Genomic DNA, 21,532 nt, shown 5'->3' on the forward strand with positions numbered 1-21,532 from the left:
TTCATTTATGCATTTTTTTCAAATACGCCGCACTTTCGCCGCATAAATTGCCGATTTCCACGCAAAATATGCGGTGCTTGCATGATTTCATAACCCCCGCATTTTCGTTGCAAAAAAAGTCCCATAATATATCTTAGCAGAAAGTTGAAAAATGTTGCGTTTACTTCACACAAGAGCAGCCATTTTCCCCTGTTGCCATGGGAACGTTATGAAGTGACGTAATCACGCGACATGAACATCATCGAAAAGCAGCGTGTTGTGGGGGGGGGGAATCACTTTTATTTCTCTTTTTCATCAAAAAAAAGATTTTTGCCCGCAACAATCACAAAGAAAAACTCTATACACGCTAAAAGTCCTGATTATTTACATGGAGTCTGGTGGAGATATGCTGGCTCTATACATGCTAAAAGTCCTGATTATTTACATGGAGTCTGGTGGAGATATGCTGGCTCTATACATGCTAAAAGTCCTGATTATTTACATGGAGTCTGGTGGAGATATGCTGGCTCTATACACGCTAAAAGTCCTGATTATTTACATGGAGTCTGGTGGAGATATGCTGGCTCTATACACGCTAAAAGTCCTGATTATTTACATGGAGTCTGGTGGGTTTGGCGAATGTGATTTCGGAGCTGTTTAATTTTAAACAAAAAGGATCTAACTCTAACAAAACTGTTTTTCTCTGTACGGATCCTTTCCATAATGTTGTCAGACACTGAGAATAATAATCTTAGTCTGTCAGCAGCAAAATGAGCACTTTTAGTAGACGCAAACATTTGTCCTTTAGGGTCACATTGCAGCCCGGTTCAGCGTGCTCGCTCAATACGGGATCAATTTTGATGATTCTTGTTCACATTAGTCACTTAGACACCAATGTGTGGGGAAATAGGGTCCAGGTTTAAAAGAAAAGAAAATTACCTTTCAAAGGATCCAGAAATCCAATTACACTCTCATGCTCACCTCTTCCTGCAGAGAGTGTCTCTGTTTCTTCACCTCCTCCAGTTCAGCCTGCAGCTCTCTGATCTGAGAGATATCACTGGACGACTAAACCGGAGAAAGAAAAGGGGGACAGCGGTGGGAATGTAACTAAGTACATTTACTCTACTACTGTACTTAAGTACAAATGTTGAGCTTCTTGTACTTTACTTGAGTCTTTTCTTTTCATGTTACTTTCTACTTCTACTCCGCTACATTTCAGAGAGAAATATTTTACTTTTTACTCCACTACGTTCATCTCTTACAGCTTTAGTTACTAGTTACTTTAGTTACTCCACTACGTTCACCTGTTCCAGCTTTAGTTACTAGTTACTTCAGTTACTCCGCTACATTCACCTGTTCCAGCTTTAGTTACTAGTTACTTTAGTTACTCCGCTACATTCACCTGTTCCAGCTTTAGTTACTAGTTACTTTAGTTACTCCGCTACATTCATCTGTTACAGCTTTAGTTACTAGTTACTTTAGTTACTCCGCTACATTCATCTGTTCCAGCTTTAGTTACTAGTTACTTTAGTTACTCCGCTACATTCATCTGTTCCAGCTTTAGTTACTAGTTACTTTAGTTACTCCGCTACATTCATGTGTTATAGCTTTAGTTACTAGTTACTTTAGTTACTCCGCTACATTCATCTGTTATAGCTTTAGTTACTAGTTACTTTAGTTACTCCGTTACATTCATCTGTTACAGCTTTAGTTACTAGTTACTTTAGTTACTCCGCTACATTCATCTGTTACAGCTTTAGTTACTAGTTACTTTAGTTACTCCGCTACATTCATCTGTTCCAGCTTTAGTTACTAGTTACTTTAGTTACTCCGCTACATTCATCTGTTCCAGCTTTAGTTACTAGTTACTCCGCTACATTCATCTGTTACATCTTTAGTTACTAGTTACTTTAGTTACTCCACTACATTCATCTGTTACAGCTTTAACTACATTCATCTGTTCCAGCTTTAGTTACTAGTTACTTTAGTTACTCCACTACATTCACCTGTCCCAGCTTTAGTTACTAGTTACTTTAGTTACTCCGCTACATTCATCTGTTACAGGTTTAGTTACTAGTTACTTTAGTTACTCCGCTACATTCATCTGTTCCAGCTTTAGTTACTAGTTACTTTAGTTACTCCGCTACATTCATCTGTTCCAGCTTTAGTTACTAGTTACTTTAGTTACTCCGCTACATTCATCTGTTACAGCTTTAGTTACTAGTTACTTTAGTTACTCCGCTACATTCATCTGTTACAGCTTTAGTTACTAGTTACTTTAGTTACTCCGCTACATTCACCTGTTCCAGCTTTAGTTACTAGTTACTTTAGTTACTCCACTACATTCATCTGTTCCAGCTTTAGTGACTAGTTACTTTAGTTACTCCACTACATTCATCTGTTCCAGCTTTAGTTACTAGTTACTTTAGTTACTCCGCTACATTCATGTGTTATAGCTTTAGTTACTAGTTACTTTAGTTACTCCGCTACATTCATCTGTTACAGCTTTAGTTACTAGTTACTTTAGTTAATTCCATTCATCTGTTCCAGCTTTTACTAGTTACTCCGCTACATTCATCTGTTACATCTTTAGTTACTAGTTACTTTAGTTACTCCACTACATTCATCTGTTACAGCTTTAACTACATTCATCTGTTCCAGCTTTAGTTACTAGTTACTTTAGTTACTCCACTACATTCATCTGTTATAGCTTTAGTTACTAGTTACTTTAGTTACTCCGCTACATTCACCTGTCCCAGCTTTAGTTACTAGTTACTTTAGTTACTCCGTTACATTCATCTGTTACAGGTTTAGTTACTAGTTACTTTAGTTACTCCGCTACATTCATCTGTTCCAGCTTTAGTTACTAGTTACTTTAGTTACTCCGCTACATTCATCTGTTCCAGCTTTAGTTACTAGTTACTTTAGTTACTCCTCTACATTCATCTGTTCCAGCTTTAGTTACTAGTTACTTTAGTTACTCCGCTACATTCATCTGTTACAGCTTTAGTTACTAGTTACTTTAGTTACTCCACTACATTCACCTGTTACAGCTTTAGTTACTAGTTACTTTAGTTACTCCACTACATTCACCTGTTACAGCTTTAGTTACTAGTTACTTTAGTTACTCCGCTACATTCACCTGTTACAGCTTTAGTTACTAGTTACTTTAGTTACTCCGCTACATTCATCTGTTACAGCTTTAGTTACTAGTTACTTTAGTTACTCCGCTACATTCATCTGTTCCAGCTTTAGTTACTAGTTACTTTAGTTACTCCGCTACATTCACCTGTTACAGCTCTAGTTAGACACACACACACACACGCTATTTTTCTGGAAAGCACTTTATAACCTTGTTAAGAAAAGTGCTATAGAAATTAAGTTTATTATTATTATTATTATAGTACTTTTAGTTAGGTAAAGGATCTGAATACTCTACATTAGATTTCGGGGATGAAAAAGCGATTAATAACTGAGCTAGAAAGACAAACGGTGAGCCGTACCTGAGCGATGAGCGCCTTGTGCTTCTTCATGAGTTCATTCAGGTCTTCCTGGTCCTCCTCGAGTCTCTTCAGCAGGTCCACCTTCTCGTGCTGCAGCAGCACCAGCTGCTCATCCACCTGGACGCACAAGAAACCATGAAGAGGGGGAGGCTGGGTTGGATTTCAGGGCATAATATACACATTTACATATACAGTACAGGCCAAAAGTTTGGACACACCTTCTCATTTAATGCGTTTCCTTTTTATTTTCATGACTATTTACATTATAGATTCTCACTGAAGGCATCAAAACTATGAATGAACACATATGGAATTATGTACTTAACCAAAAAGTGTGAAATAACTGAAAACATGTCTTATATTTTAGATTCCTCAAAGTAGCCACCCTTTGCTTTTTTATTAATAAGGGAAATAATTCCACTAATTAACCCTGACAAAGCACACCTGTGAAGGTAAAACCATTTCAGGTGACTACCTCATGAAGCTCATTGAGAGAACACCAAGGGTTTGCAGAGTTATCAAAAAAAGCAAAGGGTGGCTACTTTGAGGAATCTAAAATATAAGACATGTTTTCAGTTATTTCACACTTTTTTGTTAAGTACATAATTCCATATGTGTTCATTCATAGTTTTGATGCCTTCAGTGAGAATCTACAATGTAAACAGTCATGAAAATAAAGAAACACATTGAATGAGAAGGTGTGTCCAAACTTTTGGCCTGTACTGTACATTTCCAGTTTTATCAAAACCGTGTTCTTTGCTGCCAAAAATCCAGATCAGAGAAGACTGACACTGATAACAAAAAAGAATAGGGCTTCACGTAATTATTTCATTATTATTATTATCAATTATATTCATTATGGATGAATCTGTTGATTATTTTCTAGATGAATGGATTAGTTGTTTTTGTCTTTAAAATGTCAGAAAATGTTGAAACATGTGGATCAGTGTTTCCCCAAAAAAGCCCAAGATGACGTCCTCAAATGTCTCGTTTTTGTCCACAACTCAAACATATTCAGTTTCCTGTCCCAGAGGAGAGAAGACACTAGAACAATATTCACATTTAATAAGCTTGAATCAGAGAAGTTTTCATTCATAAAAGAATGACTCAAACCGATCAATCGAACATCAAAATAGTTGCCGATTAATTTAACTGTTGACAACTAATCGATTCATCTTTGCAACTCTTATAAAAATGTTGATAGAGTTCTTAAATTATTACTGTGTGCTCACAGCAGAATTAAAGGGACAGTTCAGATGTTTTGAAGTGTGTTTGTAGGAGCCACTTCTCCGTAGTCAGCGTGTTAGCTACAGTAGATGGCTGTCGGCACGACAACAGTTTGGAGAAGCAGGCAGGAGTACAGACACAGAAGATAAGTTAATGTCCTGCTGTGGACGGGGGGGAGCAGCTAAACACATTTTAGACCCCTAAAAACATCTCTAATCACTTTGAGGGCCCTATTTTAACCATCTAAGCGCACAGCGTGAAGCGCAGGTGCGTTTGGGGCGTGTCCACATCCACTTTTTGCTCGTTTAACAGCCGAAAAATGGGTCCGTGCGCCGGGCGCGTGGCTCAAAAGGGTTGTAGCCTGGTTGACACCAGACCCCTTCTCAGGTGTAACTGAGAGTGGGGTCTGGGGGGAAGCTTCATTCACAGCCCAATTTCCAAAGGGGGCGTCACCAACGGACGCCGCTCAAATGCCTCTGGGCGCAATCGGATGGTCCTTCAACCAATCAGACGAACGTATCAGCGTGACGTAGCAGCGACAGCGGCATCAACGGGTTCGGGGGCCGCCATGTTGAACGTAAAACAAAAAGCTGCTCGCCGTCGCTGCGCTATCGTCATTGGTCAACGGTTGTGATTGGTGCCTCGATTTGGAAAAATTGGAAATGGGCTTGAATGGGCAAATCTCAAATTTGCCGGAAGTTCGTCAGGGTTTACCCAGACTAAAAGGGTTGTTCTTAGTGTCTTCATTCATTCATTCATTCATTCATTCATTCATTCATTCATTCATAGGTGTCTTTTGGGCGTAACATGTAATAAACCAATCAGAGATCATCTCCCATTCCCTTTAAAGTGCCCATATCATGAAAAAAAAACACTTTTTCTGGGATTTGGGGTGTTATTTTGTGTCTCTGGTGCTTCTTTGCACAATTTAGTTATTATATATTTCTTTTTTTGTGGTTTGTGGTTAAATATATCAATACATGTAATATGTGTGTGTGTGTATATAGAGTTTTACTGTATGTACTGTGTATTTCCACCTGGACGACCCTTATCACCTCATGCATATTATGGGTTTATTATTCAAATGATATCCAGATTATGCTAATGAGTGAACATACAGTATGCAGCTTATTACGTTTTCTGCATTCGACAGCTCTCCTCCTTATTAAACATAAAGATAAAACAGCATTATCTCAGTTTTCTATCAGTGATTATACATATAGTATTTGGGCCGCATATCTAATTCCCCGGTTTTATCTCTCTTCCTCTGAATTATGGCCCTGCATTAACGCCGATTTCATCATCCAGTCTGCTGTTTAAATATGATTCCGGGGCACATTTTCAGACAGCCTCTCCTGGATGACATTTATAGTGTTGCGCACGCTTGTTCACCTGAAAAAAAAATATGACAGAATGGTGTCAGGAATGAAATAAGAGGGCTGAGAAAGGAGTTCAAACCCTGGCCTCTTTTTTCTCACTCCTGCACAGCCGATTGCCGGTTTTCAGAAAGTTGGTTTCGGACACAGCCCCCCCCCCCGCCCTAATTCAAGGTCTGAAAGCTGCGTCTCCCTCACGTTATTTCCATCTAACCAGTCACTGAGCCCTGCTGTCCCGTATGGAAGCATCTGCATGTCTCTATGTTTCTCTGCTCTCGACAGGAAATCGTTCCTACCACATGCAATAAAGCTTTTTAACACTTCAACACGGAGGGTTGTGAAGTGCGCAGAATCCACTTTTGCTAGTTTGACGGTGGAAAAAAGGGTCTGTGTGCCGGGCGCCTGGTTCTAAAGGGTTGTACTTAGTGTCTTCATTAATCAGAGGTGTGTTTTGGGCGCAACATGCAATCAACCAATCAGAGATCATCTCCCATTCCCTTTAAAAGCCAGGCGCGTTTGGACCTTGGAGCATTGCTGTTATGATGGACAGATTTTCAGGAGAAGAAACTGATCTGCTCGTGCATGAAGTGCAAAGCGCGCAAGCAGATCATATCATAACACTATTTCACATTTTAATATTTACATTTTTTGTCTTTTGCATGTGTGTGTGCTGCTGTGCGTCCCTGTGTGTGTAACAAGCATAGTGTGAGCGCGCTGTGCACGAGCCTAGGAGCATTTTACTAATGCTCTGTTAAAATAACAATGAAATGCTGCGTTATTGACTTTAGACCAGGTTTTTGTTGGTTCCTGCTGCCTCAAGATAGCAATACGCCCAGAATGCACCTGAACACACCTTCCTGTAAGACCAGCATGCCCAGAATGCACCTGAACACACCTCCCTGTAAGACCAGCACGCCCAGAATGCACATGAACACACCTCCCTGTAAGACCAGCAGGCCCAGAATGCACCTGAACACACCTCCCTGTAAAACCAGCACGCCCAGAATACACCTGAACACACCTCCCTGTAAGAACAGCACGCCCAGAATGCACCTGAACACACCTCCCTGTAAGACCAGCACGCCCATGGGCGCAAGACTCATACACATCACAATACTGCACTATAGTGCAAGTTGTTCTTGTCTTCTATCCAATTAACAAGTGTGCTGTGTGTCTTTTGTGTATTTGCTGCTGTAGCACTGAAATTTCCCAATTTGGAATGAATAAAGCCTATCTAATCTAGTCTAATCTGTCTGCACACACTCACCATACTCTTCTGTTTGCAGATATTTTCCAGTTCAATCTGACAGTTGTCCAGCTCCTGGGAGAGAGTCGTCTGGAGGCTCTCTGCCTCCAGCCGCTTCGCTTCGCTCTCCTCCAGCTGATTGGCGACGCAGAGACAGAGAGAGAAGAGTTGCATAAATGGTATGTCAAACTGATTAGCAGACATTCTCCACCATAAGCACATTAGCAAGGCCAGACAGAATCTACGGACGCAGAATTTTTCACAGATTTTCTGCAGATTTGTTAACATTCTCCATCAGAAAAACAGTTAACGCTAAATGCCACGGATTTTCATTTTTTTTTTACATTTTTCATTACAATAATAATCCGCAGATTCCGTTTCGGCCTGCTGAGCAAAAGGTGACAGCGTGGCATCAGGTGACTGCACAGGTGAGCGTACCTGGCAGTGCAGCCGCTCTATCTGCTCCTTGCTGCCAGCGGGAAGGTTCTGCCCCGGGTTGTCGACGGTGGAGAGAAGCAGCTGGGCGTCGGCCAGCAGGGCATGAGTCCTCTTCAGGTCTCGCTTCAGCTTCTTCTCCACATCGAAGTCTCTGTGACCCACCTGCAGGACGAGACACCTCCGATTTTATTCAAGGGTTAGTTCTAGAGATGGTCCCATACGGATACCAGTATTGTTATCGGCTCCGATACTGCCTAAAATGCTGGTATCGGTATCGGGAAGTACTGGAGTTAATGCACCGATCCGATACCATCTAATAAAGCCCTAAAGAAAATCTACGTTAAAGTAGTTTATTTATGTTCTTTTCTCGTTATAACCGACTGTCAAACTGGAGAATAAAAGAAAGTTCTGTTCATGTTTCACAAAGAGTTTAACCTGACAGACAACAGAGATAGAAATCATATCACATCCATACAGGGATAGTAGTATACAGCTGTTATACATCATATCACATCCATACAGAGATAGTAGTATACAGCTGTTATACATCATATCACATCCATACAGAGATAGTAGTATACAGCTGTTATACATCATATCACATCCATACAGGGATAGTAGTATACAGCTGTTATACATCATATCACATCCATACAGAGATAGTAGTATACAGCTGTTATACATCATATCACATCCATACAGAGATAGTAGTATACAGCTGTTATACATCATATCACATCCATACAGAGATAGTAGTATACAGCTGTTATACATCATATCACATCCATACAGAGATAGTAGTATACAGCTGTTATACATCATATCACATCCATACAGAGATAGTAGTATACAGCTGTTATACATCATATCACATCCATACAGAGATAGTAGTATACAGCTGTTATACATTATATCACATCCATACAGAGATAGTACACAGCTGTTATATATCATATCACATCCATACAGAGATAGTAGTATACAGCTGTTATACATCATATCACATCCATACAGAGATAGTAGTATACAGCTGTTATACATCATATCACATCCATACAGAGATAGTAGTAGTACAGCTGTTATACATCATATCACATCCATACAGAGATAGTAGTATACAGCTGTTATATATCATATCACATCCATACAGAGATAGTAGTATACAGCTGTTATACATCATATCACATCCATACAGAGATAGTAGTATACAGCTGTTATACATCATATCACATCCATACAGAGATAGTAGTATACAGCTGTTATACATCATATCACATCCATACAGAGATAGTAGTATACAGCTGTTATACATCATATCACATCCATACAGGGATAGTAGTATACAGCTGTTATACATCATATCACATCCATACAGGGATAGTAGTATACAGCTGTTATACATCATATCACATCCATACAGAGATAGTAGTATACAGCTGTTATACATCATATCACATCCATACAGAGATAGTAGTATACAGCTGTTATACATCATATCACATCCATACAGAGATAGTAGTATACAGCTGTTATACATCATATCACATCCATACAGAGATAGTAGTATACAGCTGTTATACATTATATCACATCCATACAGAGATAGTAGTATACAGCTGTTATACATTATATCACATCCATACAGAGATAGTAGTATACATCACATTCGATTAGCATGAAAACATATCCCAGAGAACGGTCAACTCGGTACATATGTTATTAACCCCTAGGTCTATTTTGCGCCGGATTGTCCTTTAACACTTTGCACAATTTACATTTTATATATTTCTTATCGTGGTTAAAGATATAAATACGTTACATATATTTAAAACACCAAAGTACGGTTGCCGAGACGGTTCAACTCAAAAGCAGAAGCTACAACACGAAAACGTGAAATGACCAAATGAATTAATAAATAAAATTAATTGATTGTTAGATTTGTTTGTTCCTAACCTTTTAAAACACCAACATCTCACAATAACACTAACTAACTAACCGATGGAGGCAGCAGTAGAGCAGCAACTCATGTGTCCTGCGAGTCTGGTGGCCTAACTCTAACCTTTACCCTAAATACTTACCCCTACTTACTCGAAAGATTGACCTTATTAGACTACATCTTACTACTTAGTTCATTACTGGACTCCTTTAATAACTGTCTTTATCTTATGTTGCTTAACTACCTCCAACAATTTAGCTAATACAGGCCCTGAACTGATCCTTTAACCTAACTTACCTACTTACTTGCCCAAAACCTAGCCCTGTTATAGTCTCTGGTGTCTTTGAAGAGAGCAGAGATAACGGCTTCAGTTCCCTGTCGTAAAGGGCTGTCTGACAGCCAGGTAAAGCGCTGATAATACTCTAAATATAGCGTTTATAGATGTTTTTAGGGGTCTAAAATATGTTTAGCTGCTGCCCCCCCCGTCCACAACAGGACATTAGCTTATCTTCCGTGTAGTTACTCCTGTCTGCTTCTCCAAACTGTTGTCGTGCCGACCGCCATCTACTGTAGCTAACACGCTGACTACGGAGAAGAAGCATGTTTGTAACACACTTCAAAACATCCGAACCATCCCTTTTATCCTGAAATAGTATATTATCTGGAGGAAAAAAAAGATCACATTCTTCACTCTTAAACCCTCTGAAGGGACTTGAGCTGTTCTGTATGCCAGCTCGGCCACTCATCAGAAGTCCAATTACATCCCGACAGTGACAGAGACACGGCGCTAAATTAGCCGCTGCCTCCTTGCAGCATATGCTTGTTTTGTGGCGCCTGTAATGTGGCACTGACATATTCATCAGCTACAGAACATTAACCCACAATAATAATGATCTACGATGTCAGAAAGTTGGCCGGACGCTCGTTCAGTCAGAGCCTGCAGGAATGCAGGCTGTGTGTTGTGTGTGTGTGTGTGTGTGTGTGTGTGTGTGTGGTGTGTGTGTGTGTGTGTGTGTGTGTGTGTGTGTGTACCTGGTCACACAGAGTTGCTATGAGTCCTTCCAAGTCGTGCTTCTCATGAATCACCATCTGTTTTTCCTCGTACTCCTGCTCCAACTGCATCTCCAACTGCCTTAGCTACACACACACACACACATATACACACACACACAGGCACACGCACACACACAGAAAGACACACACACACCCACAGACACACACAGACACCCACACACATACACACACACACCCACACACACCCACAGACACCCACACACACACAGACAGACACACACACACACACAGAGACACCAACACACAACACACACACACGCTCAGACAGACACACACAGACACCCACAGACACACACAGACACACAACCACACAGGGAAGAAAATGAAGATTACAGTCCAGTATGCACTGGTAGAAAGTAACTAAGTACATTTACTCAAGATTTACTAGTATTTACATTTTCTGAGACTTTATACTTCTACTCCTATATATCTCAGAGGGAATAATACTACGTATTAAGTACTTTTTACTGCACTAAATTTACCTGATAACTTTAGTTACCCAACAGATTAAAATCAATAAAACCAAATAAAATGTGTATCTGCCTGTCAATCACTGCTCAGGCACGTACACCCATATAAGAGCGTTCTCCCCTCCCCCTTCCCCGCGCACGAGCTGCAGAAAAGTTTCCCAAAACTCTGGTGAATATTGGAGAGGCTTTTCAGAGGTGGTGTGGCTGCAGGATTTTAAAGATCTGAAGAACGATGCAGACGTAGCCACATTTCCTCTCAACAGGTAACATAATTACCATGAATGATTTATCTTTCACTTGGTTATTAGTAGTCAAAAGTCCACAAAGCTACGCTGGTGAGGATGATAGTAACGTTAGCACAGTGGTCGGTCTGATATGATGCTGAAATGGCTAACGCTAGCCTGCTAGTTAGCATCGTTTTACTGTTGGTGAGTAAAGTTAACGTTGTGTTGGTGTTTAGTTATTGAACATGTTGTCTGACATGCCGGCAGTTCTGTCAAACTCCCTTGTGTGGGAGGGGCTTAGGAGACGGTTTGGGCTTTAGCGGAAAATCGGGGAAGGGACTGAGAAGTTGTCGATTTCCAATTTCTTTGCCTAAGTCCTGGATCTTCTCAATCCTACCTGCAGCACCTTTAAGTGAATTTACTTAGTTAGATTTGAGCGTGTGTGCGTGGGCCTGACTGCAGAGAAGAGATGTAACAGGTTGCATAACATCATGAAACAGACGGGGAACAAAACTAAGTGGATCATTCAGTGAAAAGAATTTTTCTGTCTTTTTTCTTTCTTTCTTTCTTTCTTTCTTTCTTTCTTTCTTTCTTTCAGGCGAGGAAGGACATTCAGAAAGAATCACCTGTACTTAAACAACCCACCGCTGCTCTCCTACACAACTAAAACGCTGTTTTATGGTTCTAAGGAGGCTCCATGCAGAGCTTTCACCATAGCCTCCGTAAGTGGCCTGATGTTTATACTTGTGCATTGGTGTGTGCGTCGAGCCGACGTGTGTGTGTGTGTGTGTGTGTGTGTGTGTGTGTGTGTGTGTGTGTGTGTGTGTGTGTGTGTGTGTGTGTGTGTGTTAGAGTTCGGATCGGGACGAATTTTGCGTCCGACAGAGCCGTGACCGAACCCGGCCCGAGCCCGACAGACATTAAGAAATGTGTGTCCGAGCCCGACACAGTTAAAATCTCTTTTTTTTGCTCATACTAATGACACATTGACTCACGTTATAACATGAATATCGTCGGGTGTTAAAATCCCTTTTCTGGCGAGACAATGACTGAACTTGGCTTTCAGTCTGGGGTTTATTTCGGACACCGCACGCACTGTTTACAAAAGGCAAGGCAAGGCAGCTTTATTTGTAGAGCACATTTCAGCAACAAGGCAATTCAAAGTGCTTTACATGAAACATTAAAAAACAGTTAGAAAACAAAAACAATTTCAAAGCATTAAAAGACAAAAAATAAAATGTAAAGAGCAATTAGAAAACAATTAAAAACTATTTAAAATCATTAAAAGACAAGAATAAAATGTACAGTGCAGTATGAGAATTTTAAAGAAAGAGCAGTTAAAAATAGGTTATTTAAAGAAAGGCAACATTAAAAAGAAAGGTCTTCAGCCTGGATTTAAAAGAGCTGAGAGTTGCAGCGGACCTGCAGTTTTCTGGGAGTTTGTTCCAGATATGTGGAGCATAAAAACTCAACGCTGCTTCCCCCTGTTTAGTTCTGACTCTGGGGACAACAAGTAGACCTGTCCCAGACCACCTGAGAGGTCTGGGTGGGTCAAAACTTAAACTTATTCCACCAACTCTGCTCTGGTTGCATCTACACTGCTTCCTCTTTCTCTCTCTCTCTTCTGCCCACTTTACACACTCACACGCACTGAGCTCTCTTATAAGGAGCCACAGCGCCATTTTACAACAAATGCCTTATCGCGCTGATGTGCCCGAGCCTGATCCGCGACCATAATTTCTAAATATCTGTCCGAACCTGGTCCGGCCCTTCGGGTACCGTCGGGACCTGTTGGGACCAGTCGGGCTCGGTTCAGGTATCCATGCCTTAGTGTGTGTGTGTGTGTGTGGGGGGAGTGTGTGGTAGAGCGAGGGAGAAGTGAGAGAGTGACGGCGATTAGCTTCAGAGCGAGGTAGCGACTCTAGAGTCCTAGTGAGAGAACCAAAGTGTCTCCTCCTGTTCTTTCTGACCACGGTGGGAGATCTGGACCAGGAGAAGTTAACCCTCTCCTTGATTTCATGTTGTTGATGGAGAAGGAGAACCAGGAAAAATGTTTCATTACATTTTTCGAGAGGTGCAGGTCAGGCTACGGCGTAGACGCAGAGGGGTCTGCGGGGGTAACGGCCTAAACGGCTATCACGTTGGAATGTATATTTGTATTTTGGTTTATGTATGAGTAATGCTTGTCACATGTTGTTGTTGAGTTTTTATCTGTTTTGATAGTATTGTCTCTATTGTCTATTGTCTATATTGTCTATATTGTCCTTTTATCTCCCTTGCCCAGGGACCACAGATGTAAATTAGCTGTATAGCTAACTCTGGCACAGGACTTGAACTGTGCATGGTCCCTGACAAATAAACTAATAAAATAAAAAAATAAAAATAAATAAACGTTCAGCCACAGGGCAAAAAATAAAAAATTTCAGAAGTTTCCAACCTTTTCGACAGGCTTTTTTTGATAACTCTGCAAACCCTTGGTGTTCTCTCAATGAGCTTCATGAGGTAGTCACCTGAAATGGTTTTACCTTCACAGGTGTGCTTTGTCAGGGTTAATTAGTGGAATTATTTCCCTTATTAATAAAAAAGCAAAGGGTGTCTACTTTGAAGAATCTAAAATATAAGACATGTTTTCAGTTATTTCACACTTTTTTGTTAAGTACATAATTCCATATGTGTTCATTCATAGTTTTGATGCCTTCAGTGAGAATCTACAATGTAAATAGTCATGAAAATAAAAAGGAAACGCATTGAATGAGAAGGTGTGTCCAAACTTTTGGCCTGTACTGTAAGGGACATTATCACAGGAAAGGCATTGAGGTAAGACACAGGTGATGAGTGACAGATGTGTGAGAGGGGAAGCAAACTGTTTTTGACGGACATTGGAGATTCGCGCTTGTAAATTGTCAAATTGGCCGTAACTTTTAATTCGTTGCTGCCAACCGGGGTGGCAGCAGGGGTGGCAAGGCTTTCTTTTAGGGTGGCATTTGCCATCTATGCCACCCCGGTAGATCCGCCCCTGCCACCTTGTCTGATTGCCCCGCCCTGATGCGTTTCACCTGCTGTATCACCTGTCCCTCATTTGCTCGTTACCTCATGTATTTAGCCTCTGCGTTCCCTCTGTCTCTTGTCAGGTTGTTGTTTGTGTCGGTATCCTGTCAGTTTGTTGCAGTCAGTGTGCCTGTTTTTGGACTCTTCCATGTGGACTTTTCTTCCTGTGAGTTTTTCCCTGTGTTTTGTCCAGTCTCGGTGCTCCTGCTTTTTGAGATCCCGTTGTTGTTGTTTCATTGTGTTTGCCTTCTTCTTTTTGGATCCCTTTTGTTGGGTTGAACTCTGCCTTTTGTGACAATAAATCATCGAGCTCAAACCATCTCCTGCCTGCCTGCCTTTTTCTGCATGTGGGTCCTCTAAATCCCTGCACCGTGTCACACACACATTATGCTTTTCCGTATTTTCTGTCATATCTTTAATGGATTTTCATGTTCAACTCTTCCTCCCCTATATTCTTCTATGCCTGTCCCTAAAACTCTTCCATAACTAGTTTTTTATTTATTTTCCTTATGTTTTTTTTTATGTGTTTACTCAGTTATGAATGGTGCCGTGATGATGACTCGTGTTGTGTTGACGTACCCGTCTCTGAGAGGACTTGTGTACGTCCTCCAACTCCTCTTCTTTATCCTCCAACTCTTTCTGGTGCATCAGCTTCATCCGCTCCATCTCCATCTCAAAGCGCATGTGGATCTATCGGGGGGGAAAGAGAAAAGAGAGAAGAGGAAAGAGAAATGAGAGAAATGAGAGAAAAGAGAGAAATGAGAGAAGAGAGAAGAGAGAGAGAGAGATGGAAGAGAGAAGAGAAATGAGGAGAGAGAAGAGAGAAGAGAAGAGAAATGAGAGAGAAGAGACAAAAAAGAGAAAAGAGAGAAGAGAACAGAAAAAAGAGAAAAAAGAGAGAAGAGAGAAAACGAGAAGAGAGAACAGAGAAGAGAACAGAGAAGAGAGAAATGAAAGCAGAGAGCGAACAGAGAAGAGAGAACAGAGAAAAGATAAATGAGAGAAGACAGAGAAGAGAGAAATAAGAGAAGAGAACAGAGAAGAGAGAGAAGCGAGAAAAGAGAGCAAACAGAGAAGAGAAGAGAGAAGAGAAATGAGAGAGATGAGCTGAGAGCGACAGCAGCGAGTGAACATAGAAACAGAGCACATTTAAGCCCCGCCCCCTCCGGAGGGAAATACAACTCTCTGCTCTCTGTTGACTTGTATTGTGTGAAGGTTTCCTCCTCGTTGATTTCGTCTGCTAGCAAACAGAAAAATGCCTAAAAGCTGCTGTGTGGTGATATTCTGTACACTACCAACAATGTAAAGAACCCAGAACTTTAGTTTTTATAAGCTGCCGACCCGAAAAACTGAGCTTTTATGAAGACAAAAGTGGAAACAGACGTGAGGAATCAGCAGAGAGAATGGTGAGACACTAAGCTAACGTTACGTGTGTTAGCTTAACTTAACAGACATATAGTCAGCCTAAACAAGGAAGCACCAAATGGCTAGAGCCAGTGGTGTTTATGGTTGTAATGGCGCTGCGCTAAGCTAAATGCTAAAGAGGGAAAGTTGCCGATTTTCAACCCTTCTTTCAGGGTTAGTTTTACCGGCAGATAAACACCGACCTACGGGTACTGGAGACATTCATCTGCGTGTACGGCAGATCAGAAAATCTGCAAACTTTCCCTCAAGTTACAAGCTAACACTAGCGGTAGCTCGCTAGCTTGGTTAATGTTTCAAAACGAATCTAGTTGTAGCCTTGCAATGTGTGACCCTGTAAGATCCCCAGTCTTTACACATTATGACATGTCTTTAAAGGTCCCATGACATGGTGCTATTTGAATGCTTTTATATAGACCTTAGTGGTCCCCTAATACTGTATCTGAAGTCTCTTTTATATAGACCTTAGTGGTCCCCTAATACTGTATCTGAAGTCTCTTTTATATAGGCCTTAGTGGTCCCCTAATACTGTATCTGAAGTCTCTTTTATATAGGCCTTAGTGGTCCCCTAATACTGTATCTGAAGTCTCTTTTATATAGGCCTTAGTGGTCCTCTAATACTGTATCTGAAGTCTCTTTTATATAGACCTTAGTGGTCCCCTAATACTGTATCTGAAGTCTCTTTTATATAGGCCTTAGTGGTCCCCTAATACTGTATCTGAAGTCTCTTTTATATAGACCTTAGTGGTCCTCTAATACTGTATCTGAAGTCTCTTTTATATAGGCCTTAGTGGTCCCCTAATACTGTATCTGAAGTCTCTTTTATATAGACCTTAGTGGTCCCCTAATACTGTATCTGAAGTCTCTTTTATATAGGCCATAGGTGGAGGGTGGGGGTGTGGTCTTGACCAACTGCCACTTTGCTTGTTTGAAAGCCATGACGTCTCTCTCTCTCATGAGTGGGCCAAATTCTCTGGGCGGGCAAAGCAGAGAAAGGGGAGGTAACCTTGCTCCTTATGACCTCATAAGGTGAAGATTTCTGATTGGTCCATCTGAGCTTTCATTTTCTCAAAGGCAGAGCAGGATACCCAGGGCTCGGTTTACACCTATCACCATTTCTAGCCACTGGGGGACCATAGGCAGGCTGGGGGAACTCATATTAATGTTAAAAAACCTCATAAAGTGACATTTTCATGCCATGGGACCTTTAACGTTAGATGTGAGATGGTGTCAGACTTTAATCTTTTCAAAGTTCAAGGTCTTCTAGTTTTCAAAAGCACCTGTTGTTGCTGCTGTATTTTGGCGCCGAGCGTGCTGATTTCCTGCGCTCTGTCGCTGGCCTGACTCTCCAGGAGGCGAAGCTGTTTCTTGAGGTCGGGGAGGGAATCAGCAGCGAGATCGACCGGCAGGCTGAGGTCACGGATCTGAGCGCACAACTCTTCCTTCTGCTTCTGCAGACGCTCCACCTCTGTCTGGCTCTCCTGCACGCACACACCCACACAAACACACAAAAAGAACCCATTTTGTTCAGAGACTTCAGTGTTTGTCCTCCGGTTACTGCAGCGCGTCTGGAGCGGAGGCCGGTTAAACGGCCTAATCTTGCTCGAGGATCCTTTTGCAGGTTTTGGCCACATGGGAGAAGAAACCGAACACGTAGGAGCACAAACAGCAAAAGACAATAAACTGTTTCTGTGAGAGGAAAGAAAAGGAAACAGGCTGTTCTACTAAACCTCTTATGTCTTTTTACTATTGCCATGTTACAAAAATGATTCAATACAAACCAGATCTGCCGTTTAGTAACTTCACTTACTTTACAGATTCTGATTATTAATGCAAAATACAATCAACAAATACATTTAAAATGTATTATCATAGATTATGATAGCCCTCCTATATAGGGGGGTAATATTCTTAGAGAAAACTCAAACTTTTAGAAATTAAAATCGTAAATTTACAAGAAAAAAAACTTTTTTATAGATTTTCTCAGATTATGAAGTCATACATTTGCGAGAAAAAACTCTCTGACATTTAAGTCACTTATGAGGAAAAAAAACTTGAAAAAAGTGTGTTGTTTTGGTCAAAGAACCACATCGGTCCTGGCTCCCAAATGGTCAACCCGGTCTCACGGCAGTTCGTGAAATGGTCACGTTATTTTTTAGCTATTGATTCGTGTTCACAGGGACATTGTTCTTGTTTTTTTTTCGTGGTGGCCAGCCCGAAATGGTCTATATGGAGATTAACGGGGAAAGCAAACGTCACACCCCTGGGGGAGGACGCCTGACACGCAGGGAAACGGCCACGGGGAACGCGCGACAATAACGGGCGGGTTAACGGGGAAACAAAACGCCACACATGGGACGCAGTCCCCGGCCTCCGGGGTGAAAGTCCTGTGTTGTTTGACCCATCCACCACCACCCCAACCAACCTCCTTATGCAGATTTTCGGCATTTCATACTACTCTCTACCGTAGACGTTCTGTGACCGCTACATACAGTACAGGCCAAAAGTTTGGACACACCTTCTCATTCAATGTGTTTCTTTATTTTCCTGACTATTTACATTGTAGTTTCTCACTGAAGGCATCAAAACTATGAATGAACACATATGGAATTATGTACTTAACAAAAAAGTGTGAAATAACTGAAAACATGTCTTATATTTTAGATTCTTCAAAGTAGCCACCCTTTGCTTTTTTATTAATAAGGGAAATATTTCCACTAATTAACCCTGACAAAGCACACCTGTGAAGGTAAAACCATTTCAGGTGACTACCTCATGAAGCTCATTGAGAGAACACCAAGGGTTTGCAGAGTTATCAAAAAAAGCAAAGGGTGTCTACTTTGAAGAATCTAAAATATAAGATCGTTCTTCACTTATTACCTTTTTGTTAAGTACATAATTCCATATGTGTTCATTCATAGTTTTGATGCCTTCAGTGAGAATCTACAATGTAAATAGTCATGAAAATAAAGAAACACATTGAATGAGAAGGTGTGTCCAAACTTTTGGCCTGTCTTCAGTGTAATGAACAAAAAAGTGTGAAATAACTGAAAACATGTCTTATATTTTAGATTCCTCAAAGTAGCCACCCTTTGCTTTTTTTGATAACTCTGCAAACCCTTGGTGTTCTCTCAATGAGCTTCATGAGGTAGTCACCTGAAATGGTTTTACCTTCACAGGTGTGCCTTGTCAGGGTTAATTAGTGGAATTTTGTCCCTTATTAATAAAAAAGCAAAGGGTGGCTACTTTGAAGAATCTAAAATATAAGACATGCGAGACTAATCTACAGGCAATACACTACAAGCAGTGGCGTCTGTGATTTGATGAGGTTAATCCAACATTTCAAAGTGAAGGGACATGGTGAATTATGTGGTTCTTTGACATTTCTAATGATTTTAATCTTGTACATTCAGAATTTTTCTCTTCCAGCTGCTTAATTTTTGTAATTGTCGTAATTCACTTTTCCCAGAATCTGACGTTATTGTATTAGCTTCCTCCTCTGCAAATCTATCTATTTAGTTTGATCACTGCATGTCTTTTATCTTCTTCTTAATTCTTCTTTGAATTGCAACAACGAATATGAAAAAGCAGAGGTGGAATGCTGGACTGGATTGGGTTTGATGCAGCCCAGTGATTGTGGGATCTCTGCTATTTCATAAGGATATCATGACAAATGCCTTTAAACATTCACAGTCTGTCATATGTCAAACGTACTGTTGACTCCACCCGTCTCTGACTCATCAATCCGCGATGCAATTTGTGTCTTTCCGCCAGCTTGACACCACTTCATGAATCACATGTGACATCTGTAATTTCCACAACAGATTATGTGCTCGTTACCAGGTTAACTTGATGAATGATGCCCAATGGCATTCTTCATTTCATCATCAGCGTCTCTCTTTGTGTATGAACAATGACAAACTGTCAGCTGATGTTATTGTATCCCCCAACACACAGAGGGAACCACTTATTGTGTCGATCTGTACGGTGGCCGATACGGTTCAACACAAAAGCAAAAGGCACAACACAAATGCAAAAGCAAAAATGGAAATGAGCGACAACGGAAGTCTACGCAGCGGTGTCAGCTGAGAAAATAAAGAGCATTTCATGTCACAGGTGACACAGTTGCGTAGACGGTCACTTTCGTTGTCGCTCATTTCCGTTGCTTTTGCAATTTGTGTTGTAGCTTATTGTGACGATATGTACGGTGGCCGAGACGGTTCAACACAAATGCAAAAGCAACAACGGAAATGAGCGTTGTAGCTTTTTCCATTTGTGTTGTTGCTTTAGTGTTTGTGTTGTGGCTTTTGTGTTTGTGTTGTGGCTTTTGTGTTTGTGTTGTGGCTTTTGTGTTTGTGTTGTGGCTTTTGCATTTGTGTTGTGGCATCAGTGTTTGTGTTGTAGCTTTTGCATTTGTGTTGTGGCTTTTGTGTTTGTGTTGTGGCTTTTGCATTTGTGTTGTGGCATCAGTGTTTGTGTTGTAGCTTTTGCATTTGTGTTGTAGCTTTGTAGCTTTTGCATTTGTGTTGTGGCTTTTGTGTTTGTGTTGTAGCTTTAGTGTTTGTGTTGTGGCTTTTGCATTTGTGTTGTGGCATCAGTGTTTGTGTTGTAGCTTTTGCATTTGTGTTGTAGCTTTGTAGCTTTTGCATTTGTGTTGTGGCTTTTGTGTTTGTGTTGTAGCTTTAGTGTTTGTGTTGTGGCTTTTGCATTTGTGTTGTAGCTTTAGTGTTTGTGTTGTAGCTTTAGTGTTTGTGTTGTGGCTTTTGCATTTGTGTTGTGGCTTTAGTGTTTGTGTTGTAGCTTTTGCATTTGTGTTGTGGCTTTTGCATTTGTGTTGTGGCTTTAGTGTTTGTGTTGTAGCTTTTGCATTTGTGTTGTGGCTTTAGTGTTTGTGTTGTGGCTTTTGTGTTTGTGTTGTGGCTTTTGCATTTGTGTTGTGGCTTTTAGTGTTTGTGTTGTAGCTTTTGCATTTGTGTTGTGGCTTTAGTGTTTGTGTTGTAGCTTTTGCATTTGTGTTGTGGCTTTAGTGTTTGTGTTGTGGCTTTTGTGTTTGTGTTGTGGCTTTTGTGTTTGTGTTGTGGCTTTTGCATTTGTGTTGTGGCATCAGTGTTTGTGTTGTAGCTTTTGCATTTGTGTTGTGGCTTTTGTGTTTGTGTTGTGGCTTTTGCATTTGTGTTGTGGCATCAGTGTTTGTGTTGTAGCTTTTGCATTTGTGTTGTAGCTTTTGCATTTGTGTTGTGGCTTTTGTGTTTGTGTTGTAGCTTTAGTGTTTGTGTTGTGGCTTTTGCATTTGTGTTGTAGCTTTAGTGTTTGTGTTGTAGCTTTAGTGTTTGTGTTGTGGCTTTTGCATTTGTGTTGTGGCTTTAGTGTTTGTGTTGTAGCTTTTGCATTTGTGTTGTGGCTTTTGCATTTGTGTTGTGGCTTTAGTGTTTGTGTTGTAGCTTTTGCATTTGTGTTGTGGCTTTAGTGTTTGTGTTGTGGCTTTTGTGTTTGTGTTGTGGCTTTAGCGTTTGTGTTGTAGCTTTTGCATTTGTGTTGTGGCTTTTGTGTTTGTGTTGTGGCTTTTGCATTTGTGTTGTGGCTTTTGCA

The 21,532-nt window shown here is 40.8% G+C and overlaps 1 protein-coding gene across 2 annotated transcripts in view; it reads right to left on the reverse strand.

Moving 5' to 3' along the window:
* The window catches only part of LOC120545655 (unconventional myosin-XVIIIb-like), a 100,301-nt gene that overhangs the window by 18,390 nt on the left and 60,379 nt on the right, over positions 1-21,532 (reverse strand). For both annotated transcript variants that reach the window (XM_039780194.1, XM_039780193.1), the window contains exons 31-37: positions 17,224-17,424; positions 15,101-15,211; positions 10,738-10,842; positions 7,770-7,931; positions 7,353-7,466; positions 3,483-3,599; positions 961-1,044 (exon numbers count right to left, since the gene is read on the reverse strand). In XM_039780194.1, coding sequence (XP_039636128.1) covers positions 961-1,044; positions 3,483-3,599; positions 7,353-7,466; positions 7,770-7,931; positions 10,738-10,842; positions 15,101-15,211; positions 17,224-17,424 — 894 coding nt within the window. The remainder of the gene's footprint in view (positions 1-960; positions 1,045-3,482; positions 3,600-7,352; positions 7,467-7,769; positions 7,932-10,737; positions 10,843-15,100; positions 15,212-17,223; positions 17,425-21,532) is intronic.

Source organism: Perca fluviatilis, chromosome 17 (assembly GCF_010015445.1).
Source record: "Perca fluviatilis chromosome 17, GENO_Pfluv_1.0, whole genome shotgun sequence".
Classification (NCBI taxonomy): domain Eukaryota; kingdom Metazoa; phylum Chordata; class Actinopteri; order Perciformes; family Percidae; genus Perca; species Perca fluviatilis.